The following is a 14,471-nucleotide window of genomic DNA, read 5'->3' on the forward strand; positions in this document are numbered from 1 at the left end:
CAGCTGCCCAGAGCACCAGGGCTGTCCTCAGGAAATGCTGGATGCAACTAAAATACACTGACCGCTGGGGCCCCTTCCCTCCACCCCCCGGCCCCCCAAGAGCTGTTGCCACGGCTCTCCTGGTCCCCGCGCTGGAGGTGATGGCTCAGCGCCGCAGCAGGCGATGGAAAACAAGTAACATCGTTGGGTGCCTTGATTTTCCCATCCCCAGGGTCGCGCATCCCAACGTTAAGAGGTTTAAATGCTCCGTGGCTGCAGAGACCCTCCCAGGAGGGACAAACATCCGCTTAGCCACATCCTCTCCGCTGTCGGGCTGCGGATCCGTGGGGCAGGGCAGAGGATGAGGTACTGTGCTGGGAGGGAGGAAGGACTCTTTAGTTTGAGGAGGAGAAGGCTGAGGTGAGACCCCATCACTCTCTACAACTACCTGAAAGGACATTGGAGAGAGGTTGGTGCTGGTCTCTTCTCCCAGGGAATTAGCGGCAGAACAAGAGGGAACGGCTTTAAACTGCAACAGGGGAGGTTCAGGCTGGACATGAGGAAAAAATGTTTCACAGCAAGAGTGGTCAGAGAGTGGAATAGGCTGCCCAGGGAGGGGGTGGAGTCCCCACCCCTGGGGGTGTTTAAGGGTCATTTGGATGAGCTGTTGGGGGATGTGGGGTAGGGGAGAACTTTGTAGAGTCGGGCTGAGGGTTGGACTTGATGATCCCGAGGGTCTTTTCCAACCTGAAGGATTCTGTGAAGGGCTGGTGAGCAGAGCCGAGGCTGCTGCCTACCTGACTGGAAAGGTCACACAGCAGCTGCTGCTTCAGTGCTGGCAGAAGCACCCTCCCGAACACCCCTTCAGCCTGCACGCTGGGAACTCATCAGCAGTCATCACTGGTGGCAGAAATGAGGATGAGAAGCTTCTACGAGTGATCGCGCTCAGATGGTGGCTTGCTCCAGGCGCCCCAGCGTTGTGCTCTGCTTTACAGGCACCTTTCCCAGGGCTCGGCTCCGGACCACGGCAGTCACAGCACCTGAGCTGGTGGAACCGGGGATGAGAGCGTGTTGCAAAGCGCTTGGCTTTGGGGACAGCTTGGATTCGTGGCCGCTGGGCTGTAACTCAAAGCACCCCAGCTCTGCCATGGAACTGGAAATGTCAGCCTCCAGCTGGGAGCACTGGTCGGCCCCTCCTGCCAGGCCAGCAGACGTGGGGCTCGCAGCTCCCACTGAGCATCTCGACACACAGCCAGGACAGAGACAAACCCCTGGCTGTCAGCTGGAGCCAACGTGGCAATGGAAAAGGATCCAGGCACTGGGGCAAGGAGCTGCCTTCCTGGTGGGACAAAATCAGCCACCCTTAGTCAGAACCCCAGGCACCTTCCGCTCCCCAAAGGGCAGCAAACAGACATACAGCCCTCTCCTTGTCCCCAGGGGTGCAACCAGTGGTCCCCAGCCACCCCGGGAAGGCAGGTCAAGGCAGGCGTAGCCCACACAGCAGCTCATCTCCTGCAGAAAGAGCTTGTTTGCTGTTTGAGAAGACCCCGATTTGCCTACATGCAGATGCTGTGGCACTAGCTGGGAGGGAGTTTCACTCTTACGAAACAGGGAAAGACATAAATGCAGTGGTGGATCCTAGCAGAGAAACACTTGTGCCCCCATTCTCTTAATAGATGTGCTGATCTCTCCCGTCTGCAAGAATAAGCATCCACTCAGTGTCCTGTTGCTCTAAAATTGTTTAATATTAAAGTCATGGAGAGGGAAAGAGTTAACACCAGCTGAAACGATCATTAAACACAGCCAGATTATTTTTCTCCCATTCAAAGAATAACACGAACTGTAACAGATCATCCCTCCTCAGTCTGTCTGCAACCTGCGAGCACCTCCACGCCAGCAGCAGCTCACCGCGTGCCGGTTGTACTATTGCACATCACCCTAAATGTCTCTGGAGGTGCAGCTCCGGACCCAGGATCCCGCTTTCATCGCCAGACTGAACACGCTCACTAGAAGATGCGTTTAAGGCTCAGTTCTCCCCAGCAGCAGAGACTCTCGGGAAGCAGAGCGGGGGTTTTGGAGTGGGAGAAGGCGAGGTTTTGCAGTTGCTTCAGTAAAGAGAGGAGGTGGCTGAGCTGTAAGGAAACGCTGTTCTCATTTTTACTTCAAATTGTTTCTTCTCAGTGGTACTCGTGCCTCCAGGCTGGTGCCCCGTCCCTCTCCCCAGCCCCCCCGGCATCAGCGGGCCGTGGCAAAGCCGATGCGGTTGTTGCGCCGGTCAAATTTGGTGTAGTAATGCCCGATGAAGCTGGCGCCCAGAATCCAGAGGGGTCCAGCTGGGGGTGGGATGTCCAGCCCTGAGAAAGCCACCACGCAGATGTCTTCCCCATACTGGGATTGCTGCAAAGAGGAGGAGACCCAGGCGGTGATGGAGGTGCCTGAGGAAGGGCTGCGACCCCCAGCTCAACACCCACTGCTCAGCCCCAATGCTCCTTCCTCCAGGAAGGAGGATCCCTGCCCATCTCTGCTCTTTGCTGCTCACCCCAAATCTCCCCCAAAACCACCCAAGGAAGCAGCGACAGGTTGGTCTGGCTCATCTGGACACTTCTGCCAAACAGGAGGGTTTGGGGAAAAAACAAGCAGCATCATTCTGGGGCTCATCTCAGCTGCTTTAGGGGAGCCAGGAGGGCGCAGGACGCTGCAGGAGAGCTGCACCCCAGGGAAAGCCGCCCTCCCGCCCTGCACGGAGGGATGCAGCTCACCCGGAGGATGTAGGCAGAGCCACTGAGCTCGTAGGCCTTCCCACCCAGATGGAAGGAGATGTTGGGCAGCTGAGGGACTCGGTCGCAGTCCACCACGTACTGCGGGAGGAGGAGACAGCGCTGAGCGTTTGCTGGGGCAGGGACGGGCTGGGGTCCAGGCAGCCAAGGGGGAGGTGGCGGGGATGTGGAGTGGGGCACAGGGCGGGGTTTGCTCACCTCTCCTTCAGCCATTTCTGCTGCCCCAATGGCTTTCATCAGCACGGAGATGGGGCCGGCTGGGCCGGTGATGTAGGACGCTCCCGTGTCGATGGCCACTGAGCAGCCTTCCTTGCAGAACAGGATTTCAGCCCCTACGGACACGCTGGAGCGGGAGGGGAGAGGGGTGACCCTGAGTCTCCCATGGTGACCGCAGCTCGGCTCCCAGGGCCACGTGTGCCCTCGGGCGAGTGTGCCACGTCTTTGTCCAGGGATTGCTGGCCAGGCAGAGCATGTGCTGCTCCCGGTGCCTCTGGAGCACGGACTCTCCAGGGGCACCGGGAACCCTCCCTTCGAGCTTCTCGAATGTGAAAGCTAAGCTTCATCATGTGTGGTTTTTATTTTTTTAAACCAAACAAAGCCGAATTGTTTCAGCGCCTCACGCTCCTTCTGCAGGACTAAAGGGGGTTAAACTCTTCCACTGCAGCTTCCAAGTTGAATCAGCCCACGGTGCCACCCCCTCTGCATTCCCCAGCTCGGCTCCTGGCTCCTTGCTGAGCACCGAGCTGCAACTCTGTGCTGGAGGAACCAGCCCTGCTCCCCTCCAGAGGGGAAAGCACCCGCCAGTGAACACACGCCTCCGTGGACCACCATCCCCAGCACCCAGCAAGCTTTTCCCACCCCACCCTCGCACACCCAGGGAGGTTTGCAGGATGAGGCCCGGTGCTGGGCAGAAGCACTCCCTGGCCTCACCCCTTCATGCTGATCTGCCAGTAGCCGCTCTTGCTGACGTTCAGGTAGTGGAAGTCCCCAGTGTAGTAGGCTGGGTCGCTGCCTCCGAGGATTATTTCCCCCCCGGGTTTCAGAGGAGCGTTCCTAGGGTGCAAAAGACAGCGGAGTGATTCTCCCTTGGCCGCTGTCCCTGAAAAAAACAGCAAGAAGGGACCAGCCCCAGCCACGAGGCTCTGCTGACCCAGTGAGCCGCAGCAGGGAGCAAGAAGAAACCCCGAGTTAGTTCAGAGGGGTGCGAGAGCCCGCGGGAGTGGGGGTGCCACATGCTGAGGTCTCCGAGCAGGTCGGTGCTGGCTCACGTGCGGGGCAGGCGTGCGGGCAGAGCCCGGTGCGGGGCTCTGTGGTGTGTGAGCTCCCGTGGAGCTGTGCCCAGCTGGCAGCAGGGTCGGCTGCCCAGCCCTGGGGTGCAGGGGTGACTGTTAGCGGGTGCTGTCTCAAGAGCTCTCGTGCTTTTTGTCTTCTTACTTCGAAGCTCTGCAAAGAGAGAGATGCTCCATAAGCCCGTGGCCCGAGGGGAACTGTGTCCCCGGGGTGCCAAGGGGACCCAAGTGGCACCCAGAATGCAGCCAGCATTGTTAGGCCTTCTTCATTATTGATGGATCCACCTTTAGGCGAGGTGAAGAGCTACCACTCCTGCTTTAAGTGTGTGTTTGTTTGCTATAAGCTGCTGGGGCCAGTGGGGAGTGCTGGTGGGGGGGGGGGCAGCACTCCTGCTCTGCCAGGACGGGCCCTCCCGCTGCTCCTGCAGGTTTTGGTGCTGCTGGGAGGAGGGATGCTGGGGCATGACAGTTTGGGGCAAGAAATGAAAAGAGTTTGGCTGCTGGTGCAGATTTTTCTTCAATAGATTTTTGAGTTTTTTAGTTTGGCCTGTAGATAAAACACTAAATCCACTGCTGGCTGTGGTTGCTCCAGCCCCACTAGCAGAGCTGGTGACTTTGTGCAATCTGACAGTGACAAACGAGCGCGGAGCAGCGCTCCCAGCCTCGGCACGCCCTGCCCAGCAGCTCCAGATAAGCATCCACCTGGCTCTGCCTCTTGTGCTGCCTCATTCCTCCCCAGCTCCTCCAGGCACCCTCCACACCCCCCCAGGTCCCGCAGCCCCAGCCATGGCTCGTTCCCAGTCCTGAGATGCAAACCCAGCACTGCCGCAGTTGCAATTCCTCTGCCCTACAAAACAAACACCTTCCCAGCCCCGGCACCTGCTCCCCACAAGACCCACCGGCTGTAGTAGACGGAGAACACGTCCTCCTTGAGGATCTGCTGGGAGAGGATCCGGTCGAAGACAGGGGTGATGCCGTCGATGGCCTGGCTGGGGTAGCCCATCCCCAGCACCCCATCAAACCTGGCAAAGATGAAGGGGAAGGCAGGCAGCGCCGTCGCCTCGGCAAAGACCTGGATGATGGGGATGTCTGACACCTGGGGAAGGGCAAAAGCGTCCTTGCAGGGTGGGGCTAAATCCTCCAAAGAGCCCCCCTACTCTTGGGTAAGGGGGGATGCTCGTATGGGGGAGCAGAACCATGCGAGGGCATCTCCTTGCTGAGCCAGTGAGTGGGGATTCGGGGCACGCACTCACCAGGACGATGTCCTGGCTGAGGAAGCCTTTGACACTCCCCGTCCCATAGCGGATCGCAAAGCCCGTGCCGTTGGCTACGTACGTCCGTGACTTGGAGGAGTCGTAGCGGCTGTGGGAAACTGGGGAGAGGGAGAAGGTGAGTCAAAGAAAGCGAAGGAGGCAGCAACGGCAGGATGGGCTGAGGGTCTCTCTTCCCCCAGCCTCCGGGAGGGGGATGAACCCAGCCTGCCCCAGGGCCAGGGACCGGACAGCCACAGACAGTCCCCACTGTGTGAAGGCAAACCCGGCCCAGCCCACTTTGAGTGGCCCTCGAGATGGAGGCACTTGCCCACATTCGCTGAGCTGAGGCTGGAGGGGGTCAGCCCCAACCCTGGCTGTGCCCCCGTACTCACCGCAGGCGCTGTAGAGGGGGGAGCACTTGTAGGATGGCACCCACAGGTTGGCCGAGCCCGTGTCAAAAACCACCTTGAAGGTCTGCGCGGGGGTACCGATGCTGATCTCGCCGAAATACTGGGTCTGGAAGAGGCACAGGGAGCATCGCTGGGGGCACAGCTCAGGCAGGAGAGGGGGGTCCCCCAGACCTGGCAGCAAACACCCCGTGGGGGGCAGCGGGTGGGACTTGCGGGGTGCGGGGCCATGTTGGGGGGACAAACCCCCACGTGGGAGAAGACTCACGTCCAGGTAGTTAGTGAGGAGGGTGGGAGCCGTCCCGTTTCTGGGGCCGGCCACGCTGCTGCGTCTGCTGTGCCTCAGCTCGGGGAAGACGTCGGACACCTTCACCCCCATGTCCTGCAGAGTCTGGCGGATGGAGGGCATCCTCCGCAGCGTGACCCTGCCAGGGTCGAGGACAGGGCTGGGGGGCCAGGGAGCACCCAGCACCCTCAGAGGAGACCCCCCCGCAGCTCCCTGCCACCCCCCCAGCACTCCTGCCTTGGTGGCTCTAGATGGCAGCAGCTCCCCGCAGCACCCCATGCCGTGGGGCTGCCAGACGGGTGCCGGTGGGTCCCATGGCCACTGCCAGCCCCACACCGGCCCCGGGTGGGGGGGAAGGATATACATCACGGCCCAGCCGGGACAAGGACCCCACGGGAGGGCTGGCTGCTGCAGGAGGCATCTACCGACCCCAGCCCCACGCTCAGCTCGTTTGCAAATGAAACGCTTCGTCGTGGCCTCCTTGGTTATTTGGGAGACAGGGGTGCTGCCAAGCCACACGATGCTCAAGGGGAGCGAGGAAGAGGAGTAAGGAAGAGCGGGCATGCTAAGCAAAGAACAGAAAAGCAGGAGGAAGGGGGTTTCCCAGCACAGCTGCAGCAGGAGGAGAGTCCTTCGGTCCTCAGCACCAGCCCAAGCACCCAAAAAAACCCAAGGGGAGACAGCAAGACCCACAATGTTGTGGGACACCTGCAACCCGCACGCCTGCTACCTCTGCAAAGCCTGGGCTGGCGAGGGGAAGAAGTTGGCACCCCAGGTCACAGCCAAGACCACCAGATACTGCTGCACCCTCCTGCTGTGTCCCGCCGGCATCGCGCTCTCCCAGGGCAGTCGCCTCCTTTGCCAGCAGCTTCCTTGTGTCCCAGAGGGGAGGATGCTTTTATAGCCTGGGTTTCTGCATCCGTGGGGGTTTCTCCTCCCCGCTGGCCGGGGGAGGGCTGGGGATGCTGCAGGCAGCACTGCAGGCAGGTAGCTGGATGGTGACCGGGACTGTCCCTGCGGAGGGTGGCAAGGCCGGGGGAGCCCCGTGGGCACAGCTGACGAGCGTGGCTGGCAAGGGGAGCTGCGAATAGCTGGGAGCTGCAAACCCACGCTCCTTGCGGTTAATAACATCGCTACCTGTCAGCACCCCACCACCGCCAGCACGGCGTGTGCAGGGCATGGGCCAAATGCCTGCTGGTGTCAGTCAGGAGAGCTGGTGCGTGATGGGGATGCAGGTGGTGGTGGCTCCAGTCTAAAGGACAGGCTGGCCAAGGAGATGTCCCCAAGCTCCACGCCACAGAGCAATGAGGCTTTCCCCAAAGGCCCCGGGGGTGGAAAGAGCAAAGGGTGCTCAGTCACAGCCCCTTGGGCCATGCAGACCCCAACTGCAAACCCACTGCCCTTATGGGGGCTGCTCCGAGCACAGCGAGGGGGGATTCCCTCCCGCCAGCTCCATTACACTGGTGAGGGAGCAGAGTCTTAATGCAGAGAACAGCTAAACTCATCGCAGTTGTGGCATACGATATAAGACCAAGGTATGAGCACCCACAGCCTGGCCAGGCACAGCACGGTCAGGAGGAATAGTCTGTTCTCTGCCCTGTACACGCAGGGTGCAGGGGGGCCCAGCGTGGCTCTGGATGCCTGAAAGACACCCAGAAGGTGGCCCAAAAGACGCCTGAGAAGGGAGACGCGGATCAAAAGGCCCAGAGGGCTCCTCCAGACAAGGTGCATCACTGGTCCCCAGCTCACACTCAGCTGTGTTTCCCCCAGCCCAGGGTGGTGGGTGCCAGATCAGGCCCTGTGGCTCCAAGCCCAGGGCTTGAGCTCAGGGAACCTCGGTGGGAAATGACCGCAAAAGGCAATAAAAATGTTCTTGGAAGAAACCTGATGACACACTTGCCCCTGTCCCGAAACCCCCAGCTATGCAACCGTGCCAGCGTGCTCCTGTTACAGATGGGATTTGTTTAGGGCACTGCCATCACCCTTGTCTAGGGGACAGCGGTGCTGGGGGGGGGGGGATGACGAGGACACCCCAGAAGCTACAGACACCTTCCCCCCCCAAGCTGGGGCTATAAAGGCTCCTTTCCCCGGGGGATTTTGGCTGCAGCGTTGGGAGCCAGGGGAAGACTGACCTCAGCAGGCTCTGCCCCGCAGCTCGTAGCCCCGCTCCCCCCAGCCCTGACGTCTTTTCCCACGCCAGGCCCCAGCGTTGCGTCACTCAGGGGAGCCTCATGCCCTGGCGCAGGTTGCAGCGAGGCACAGAGGTCAGGAGGCAACAGCCTGGTGAGAGAGGGTCTGGCAGGGAGCCACCAGACATAAATCCCCTTCCCGGGCATCCCGTGGGCTCTGCTGAGCCCCGTTCCCCAAAGGGGAGGCCAGGGCTGCAGCGTGACTTCAAAGGAAAGGGGCCACGTCAGCTGGGGGAAGGTGGTCCCAGGATGTGGGGCCGTGGGGCTCCAGCGTTTCCAGCTCCCCTTCGACCCAGGGCCGAGGGAAGGCACGTCTGCAGGAGCTCTGAGAAGTGTTAGATGCTGTGGGCAGGGCTTTCCCCTAGCAGGGACAGAGGCACTCGCCTCCCATGGGGCAGCCAGAGCGGGATGCAGCTGGGAATGGCGGGGGGCTGTGGGTACCAGGGAAAAGGCAGCACCAGCCCACTCCAGTCCCCAAGGAAGACAAGACCTTCCCGCCAAGGGCTTGGCACCACAGCCCTTTTGGTGGGAAATCAAGGCAAAAACCAACTTACCCCAGTCCATCAGAGAACTGAAGGCAGAGGCCAGTGCTAGCCCTGAGGCTGACCTGCCTTGCTGGCAGCACCACGGCTTGAGGATGCCCCTCAGCACAGGGCACCTTCCCCCCCATGCAAGGAAAATCCCTGCAAGGCATTTTCCAGCCATCTCCACCGGCAGCGAGCAGGGATGAGCAGCTGGTGCATGGGAGCAGCGATGGAAAGACCTGACACGGGGCTTTAAATAACCTGCAAAGGGTGTGTTTGTGCACAGGGTTGTAGGAGGAGGGGAGGGGGAAGGAGCATCACTTCGCTGGCTCGAAGGGCTGGAGCAGGCGAGGGGAGGGCAGCACAGGAAGGATGGCCACGGGGACACCAGCCAGCTCTGGGGCCACGCTGATTTTATCCCCGAGCCCTTCAGGAAGGATGCTTAACAATTCCCACGCAGCCTGGAAGCATCAGGCAGCTCTTACCAAAGCATCACTTAACCTGAATTTGCAGCGACTGAAGGTAACAGGCCATCAGGCGAGGCTGCAATCGCCCTGCTCGATTCATGTGCTGCTGGGGGAAACCTGCTGCAGTTTGCTGCAAAGGGTTGGGGTTTTGTACAATTACCTATCCTATAAAGAGCAGCTCATCTGGAAATAGCAGGGGAATGCTCTTACATTATTTCCCTGCCTGCTTTCAAGGAGTCAGATGATTGATCTAAGAGTGAATTCATGGAAAATGCTTTCCAGAGAGAGAAACAAATCCTTTCCTGCCAGATAAATGCAGTCCTCCCTAGTATTGGGCTGAACAAGCACGGTTCTTAAAATAAAATATGAAATATTAAGTACTTCCCCCTCTAAATGGAATCATTAGGAAGTTTTACTGAATAGCCTTATTTCTTGAGGGATCTTTTAAAACAGTAAAGAAAGGTAGATGCGCTTCCATCCTTCCCACATATTTTACACACTCTACAAGTCCATGAGTTTGTTGCTAGTAAAAACACATCAGGCTTGTGAGAATCCTTGCTCCAGAAGACGCAAAAGGCTCAAGCCTGAAAGCAACTTTTGGGAAGGACTTAGAGGAGGCTTTGGATGGCACCAACACCGGGGGAATTCGGCCATTGACGTCAGCAGAGCCAGGGCTTCACCCAAAGTGTTTGTTTAAAACCAAAACCGCTCTGGCAGGGCACGTTGAAATAGCAGTTTAGTGAACCAGAGGGAAAACATTCCCCTGCAATAAGCTTCAGAAATGCAGGCTGGGGAGAGCAGCACTGACTTGCTGCTGCCTGCTCCATCCCAGAGGCAGCTCACAGCCATTCCCTGGGTCACTTTGGAGCCTGGTATGAAGCATCCCTCACAGCCACCCAGGGATGATGCTCCATCCTGCCTTGATTTTTCCCACCCTGGACACGCACCCTGCTCAGCCACGCTCGCTGCCACAGGGATGGGGCATTAAACAGTGGGAATCACCTTATCCTGCTCACAGTGTGCCTAGGACTGTTCCTCTTTCTTCTGAGGAAGCCCTAAAGATGAAGCTTGACCAGGAAAAGTTGATCTGCAGACCAAGTCTTCAGCTGGAGTGAGGCAAAGGCAGGAATCACAGATGGGCATTAGGGAGGCTACAGCCCTCACTTACCTGCACAATGTCCAAGCCTGAGCTTCCTCTCCTATTCCTCCTCCACAAATAGCTGCTCAGCTCTCTGTTCCAAACTCCTCCGCTTTATCATCAAAGCTGGCCCTGATACCAGCAGAGCTGGCCCCACCTGTACCTTCCTCCTGCCCACAGCCAAGCTGGTGCCAGGAAGCTGTGAGCTCTTTTTTCCCTTTTTCAAGAGCTGCAATCTGTGCTCAAACTAAGGGCACCCGCCTCAAAACCAGCACCAAGGGAGCAGCTTCCCCTGAGCCAGGCCTCTCAGTGACACAACACAACCATACCCAGCTTGAGGGGGGGGCTGCCCTGATTTATATCCACCGGGGAGCTTGTCCTTTGTAACCCAGGGCTCAGCTGGGCTGCTGGGGCTGGGTTTTGGGTGCCCAAATGAGTTACCCCACATCAGCTGAGCACTCAGAGCAGTCCCCAGTCTGCTTTCACCTGGTGCAAACCCCCTGCAAACCCGGGCACTGGTGCAGCACCTGCTAAGAGCCAACAGGCACAGCCACCAGCTCCATCAGGCTGTGCCTCAATCAAGAGGGAACGGGTTTAACTCAAAGTCATTAATTAATTCTTGCAAGTTAAGAAGGGTATCTGCACAGGGACCAGCTTTGATGTGATTGCCTTGGTTTAATTAAGCTCCTGCTTGCACCCAGCTTCCCAAGTGCTCATAGAAACCTGGCTGGCATCCATTTAGTTTGTGTCTCTGATCGCACAGACCCGCTGAGATATCCAACCAGTTCTCCGGCAGTGCTGGCTGCGCTCCTGGGGAGAGGAGTTTCTGCAGCCCGAACAAAATAGCTCCTTTAAAATCATCTGACGTTAAGCTAGGAGAGCTCTGCGCCGTCCTCAGGTTCCTGCCTGCCTTGAAGGTCTCCCTGCGAGCAGCCAGCCCCTCGCACAGGGGGATGCTCGTCCCCCAGAGCACGCAGCAGCGCAGGTCCTGCCTCGACCAGGGTTTAAAAGCACCAGATGAACTTGAGCCTGAATGGTTCTTGAGGCCAAATCAACCAGAGAGGACACAGAGGGGACATGGTGAGTGACGTGACGTGATGGGGTCCCCAGCACTTGGCCAGAACAGCCTCTTTCTGTCCCTACAGAAACAGGCTGGAAAGCAGGAGCTTCCCGTCGGCCTCCCAGAGGGGTGCTGGGGCTGTGAGGATGCACAGCTGATGAAAAGGTGCTTTGAATGCTGGTGGCTGGGGCCGGATCCCTCTCTGGGGTGTAAGCTGTGGATCTCAGCAGGCTCCTCCAGAGCAGGGCAGATGTCTGGGTCATGGGTAGGCAGCCAGCCCCCTCCCCAGCACCCATGTTGGCCTTGGGGTGGGCATCAGGTGCTGGAGATGTTTCCCTGGCTCAAACCCCAGCAGAGCTGCCCCAGTGCCCACCATCGCCGTGACTCCCACTAGTTCCATCCTGCCAGGCACCAGCCAGCTGGTCCAGCTCTGCTCCATCCCAGCCTCATCCCACAGGAAACGGGTGTATGGGAAATGCGAGTCCTGGCCCATAATGCCCAGAGATACCAGCACTGTAACTCTGTGGATTTGCTCCAGCATCTCTCAATTAATTAATAACCCCAGATGTCATTTGCTTTTTCATGGTTGCTGAATTTGAACGGGGTAATTTACTCTCCTCTGATCAGGTCATGAAATGTTAATGTGGTTTAATGGGTGTTTTTCTAACCTCCCCTGCCCTCTCCCGCGGCTCCCCAGGCTCTGCTCTCCGCAGCCCACATCCCCGCGGGACGCATGGGAAGGCAATGCCATGGCCGCTGCCTGCGAGCCAGGGCTGCCCGAGCTGGCTGGGGCTCGTGGCCAGGGCAGCCAGGGGCCATGGCCATGGGAAGGTCCCCGTGCCACCTCCAGCCATGGCCACCAGAAGGTCCCCGTGCCACCTCCAGCCATGGCCATGGGAAGGTCCCCTTACCACCTCCAGCCATGGCCACCAGAAGGTCCCTGTGCCACCTCCAGCCATGGCCATGATGCCTCTTGGTGACACTAAGAGATGCCCAAGCTAGAGCAAGCCCTGAGCCACAGGAAAGGAGCACAGTCTGCATTAGGTCTCCTAACACACTTTTTAATTAAATCTTTCAACAGGGGAAGACAAAAATAATAAAATAACGTTAATAATTCCAGAAGCCTGTCTGGCACAGCGTTTGGTCCCCGGAGCCTTGCTCAGGAGCTGCTTGTGGGAGCCCCGTGGGGCAGTGAGGCACCATCCCTGTTACGGGGGTGGCTCTGGCTGGCACTGGGGGTCCCGGGGCTGAGAGAGGTGGCAACCCGCCACAGGAGAGCCGGGCTCAGGGTTCATTTGTGCCGTCCCATCTCTGGCGACGTGGCCCATCTCTCAGGTCACACCATGGAGCTGTTCTCTCCCATCTTCTGCAAGAGCTGCATCGGGGACAGACCCTGATTAGCATGAAAATCCTCCAGTGCATCCCTGGGGGGCTGCGGAGTCACTGCTGGTGACCTTCCCTACCACGGCGATCTGGATTGATAAACCCAAGGACTGCAAACCCCAAGGGTCACACCAGCCGGTGTGAACCGTGCCCAGCGCCCTGCTCACCTTGCTCAGCACGGGGATGTTTGTCAGCGAGCCCAAAAACCCAAAAGCCACTGGGAAAAAACTCCTGTATCAAAACAAAAATCTGTGTTAAGCCCTGTGCTAGGATTTTGCTGGGATGGGAGTAGCGGGGACTCTGCCTGGGGCTGCAGGGCATGAGGCTTGCCCAGGTCCCGCTCTCCAGCCCGGGGCACCCATGTCACGCCGGGGAGCTGGGTGCTGGGGGAAGGACCTGAAGAGGGTGATGAAGCCATAAGCCTCCAGCAGCATGCCCAGGAGTGGCCACCGCATGAGGACAATAAGGACCCCTCCCATGAAGAAGCTGGTGCCTTTCAGCTTTGGCCGCTGGAAGAAGAAGGTGAAGGTCCTCCTGAAGCCGATGATGAAGACCAAGCCGGAGAGGAAGAGGATCTGGGAGGATGAAGGGGATCAGGTCAGAGAAGTCCTGCCCAGCTGGACTCTGCTTCATCTTGGGCATCAGCGCCTGCTGTGGGCAGCCCCAGCCCCACCGTACTCACATTCCCGAAGGCCAGAAGCACTGAGTCAAAGTACAAGAGCATCCCAAAAAGGATGAAGAAGAGGCCAAAGCCGACCAGGCCCACGCCGATCCCTGCAGAGGATGGGAGAAGGACTGAGATGGGGGCTCAGGTCCCACCTTGGGCTGCAGTTGCTCTCCTCAGCACCTCCCTGATCCATTCCTTCCTAGAAATGAGCTTGGGATTTGTCTCCAAAGCTTAGAAACAGCCTTTCCACCTGCCCAAGCCTTGGGGAGACTGTTGGGTACCCCAGAAACTCCTCTGGGCTGCCAGATAAAGAATAAACCACAAAGAAAAACTATATGAGAAGGTCATGTCCAGCATTTTTCTGAGCAGTGGTAAGAAGGGTGTCGGTGCTGGCAGCCAGTGGGAGAGGCTGGCGATGCTCTCGGGCCAAGCTGGGCACCTCCCCAGCTGCTGTTCCCGATGCAGACCTGGGGCAGAGGGTGAGGGCAAACCCGGCTCTTGTCCCACCAGTGCTCCCACCACATCCCCCCACCCCAGGACTGGACTTGCCATTGCACCCTCTCCCTGCCCTGACCACCCCAGTCAACAGCCTCCAGCCCTGACTTGGTGCTGTGGAGCATCCCCACGGTGCACCCTGGTCCCACGGGGATGGGCATCGCCGCCGGGACGGGACACGGCCACCCCACGCCCGCCTGCTTACGCTGGAAGTCAGTCAGAGACACCATCTTGCCGGCGGTGGGGCTGGGCAAGGGCGGCTGCCCTTCCACGTGCCTCCCCAGCAGTGACCCTTGGAAAGGCCTTTAGTCCCCACGTCATCCTGTAAATCATTAACAGCCCAGCAGCACCTACCCCCACGGCAGCAGCACCTCCTTCAGGGGGGGATACAGTGGCCGGGCATTACTGCAGGGGGACATACAGAGGTGGCCGTGGGTCCCTGCCTGCATGCCCTTCCCGGGAAGGGACAGCTGGGAGCAGTCCCCAAAATAGCGGGATGCACGTGGCTGTGGTGTCCCTTGGGGTGTCTGAGTGGTTCCTGGGGCACGGTGAGCACG

General features: G+C 59.0%; 2 protein-coding genes across 4 annotated transcripts; both read right to left on the reverse strand.

The window, feature by feature from the left end:
- Window positions 1-1,700: 1,700 nt before the first annotated feature.
- On the reverse strand, window positions 1,701-6,841 carry REN (renin). Of its 3 annotated transcripts, none has more exons than XM_074850166.1 (9): window positions 6,722-6,841; window positions 5,974-6,130; window positions 5,691-5,814; window positions 5,299-5,417; window positions 4,945-5,141; window positions 3,687-3,809; window positions 2,955-3,099; window positions 2,739-2,837; window positions 1,701-2,376 (listed from the first exon to the last, which is right to left on the reverse strand). In XM_074850166.1, the coding sequence occupies exons 1-9, from the start codon at window positions 6,820-6,822 to the stop codon at window positions 2,215-2,217; spliced, it is 1,227 nt and encodes a 408-aa protein (XP_074706267.1). In that variant the 5' UTR covers window positions 6,823-6,841; the 3' UTR covers window positions 1,701-2,214. The 3 variants fall into 3 exon arrangements, with proteins under 3 accessions (XP_074706267.1, XP_074706266.1, XP_074706268.1); XM_074850165.1 differs by having other exon boundaries at window positions 4,936-5,141; XM_074850167.1 differs by lacking the exon at window positions 2,739-2,837 and having other exon boundaries at window positions 4,936-5,141.
- Window positions 6,842-12,409: 5,568 nt separating this feature from the next.
- On the reverse strand, window positions 12,410-14,185 carry GOLT1A (golgi transport 1A). The gene is made up of 5 exons (XM_074850297.1): window positions 14,120-14,185; window positions 13,435-13,526; window positions 13,149-13,327; window positions 12,920-12,983; window positions 12,410-12,744 (listed from the first exon to the last, which is right to left on the reverse strand). The coding sequence occupies exons 1-5, from the start codon at window positions 14,142-14,144 to the stop codon at window positions 12,706-12,708; spliced, it is 399 nt and encodes a 132-aa protein (XP_074706398.1). The 5' UTR covers window positions 14,145-14,185; the 3' UTR covers window positions 12,410-12,705.
- Between the last annotated feature and the right edge of the window lie 286 nt (window positions 14,186-14,471).

The sequence above is a fragment of the Strix aluco genome, chromosome 25, assembly GCF_031877795.1.
Source record: "Strix aluco isolate bStrAlu1 chromosome 25, bStrAlu1.hap1, whole genome shotgun sequence".
In the NCBI taxonomy this organism is placed as follows: domain Eukaryota; kingdom Metazoa; phylum Chordata; class Aves; order Strigiformes; family Strigidae; genus Strix; species Strix aluco.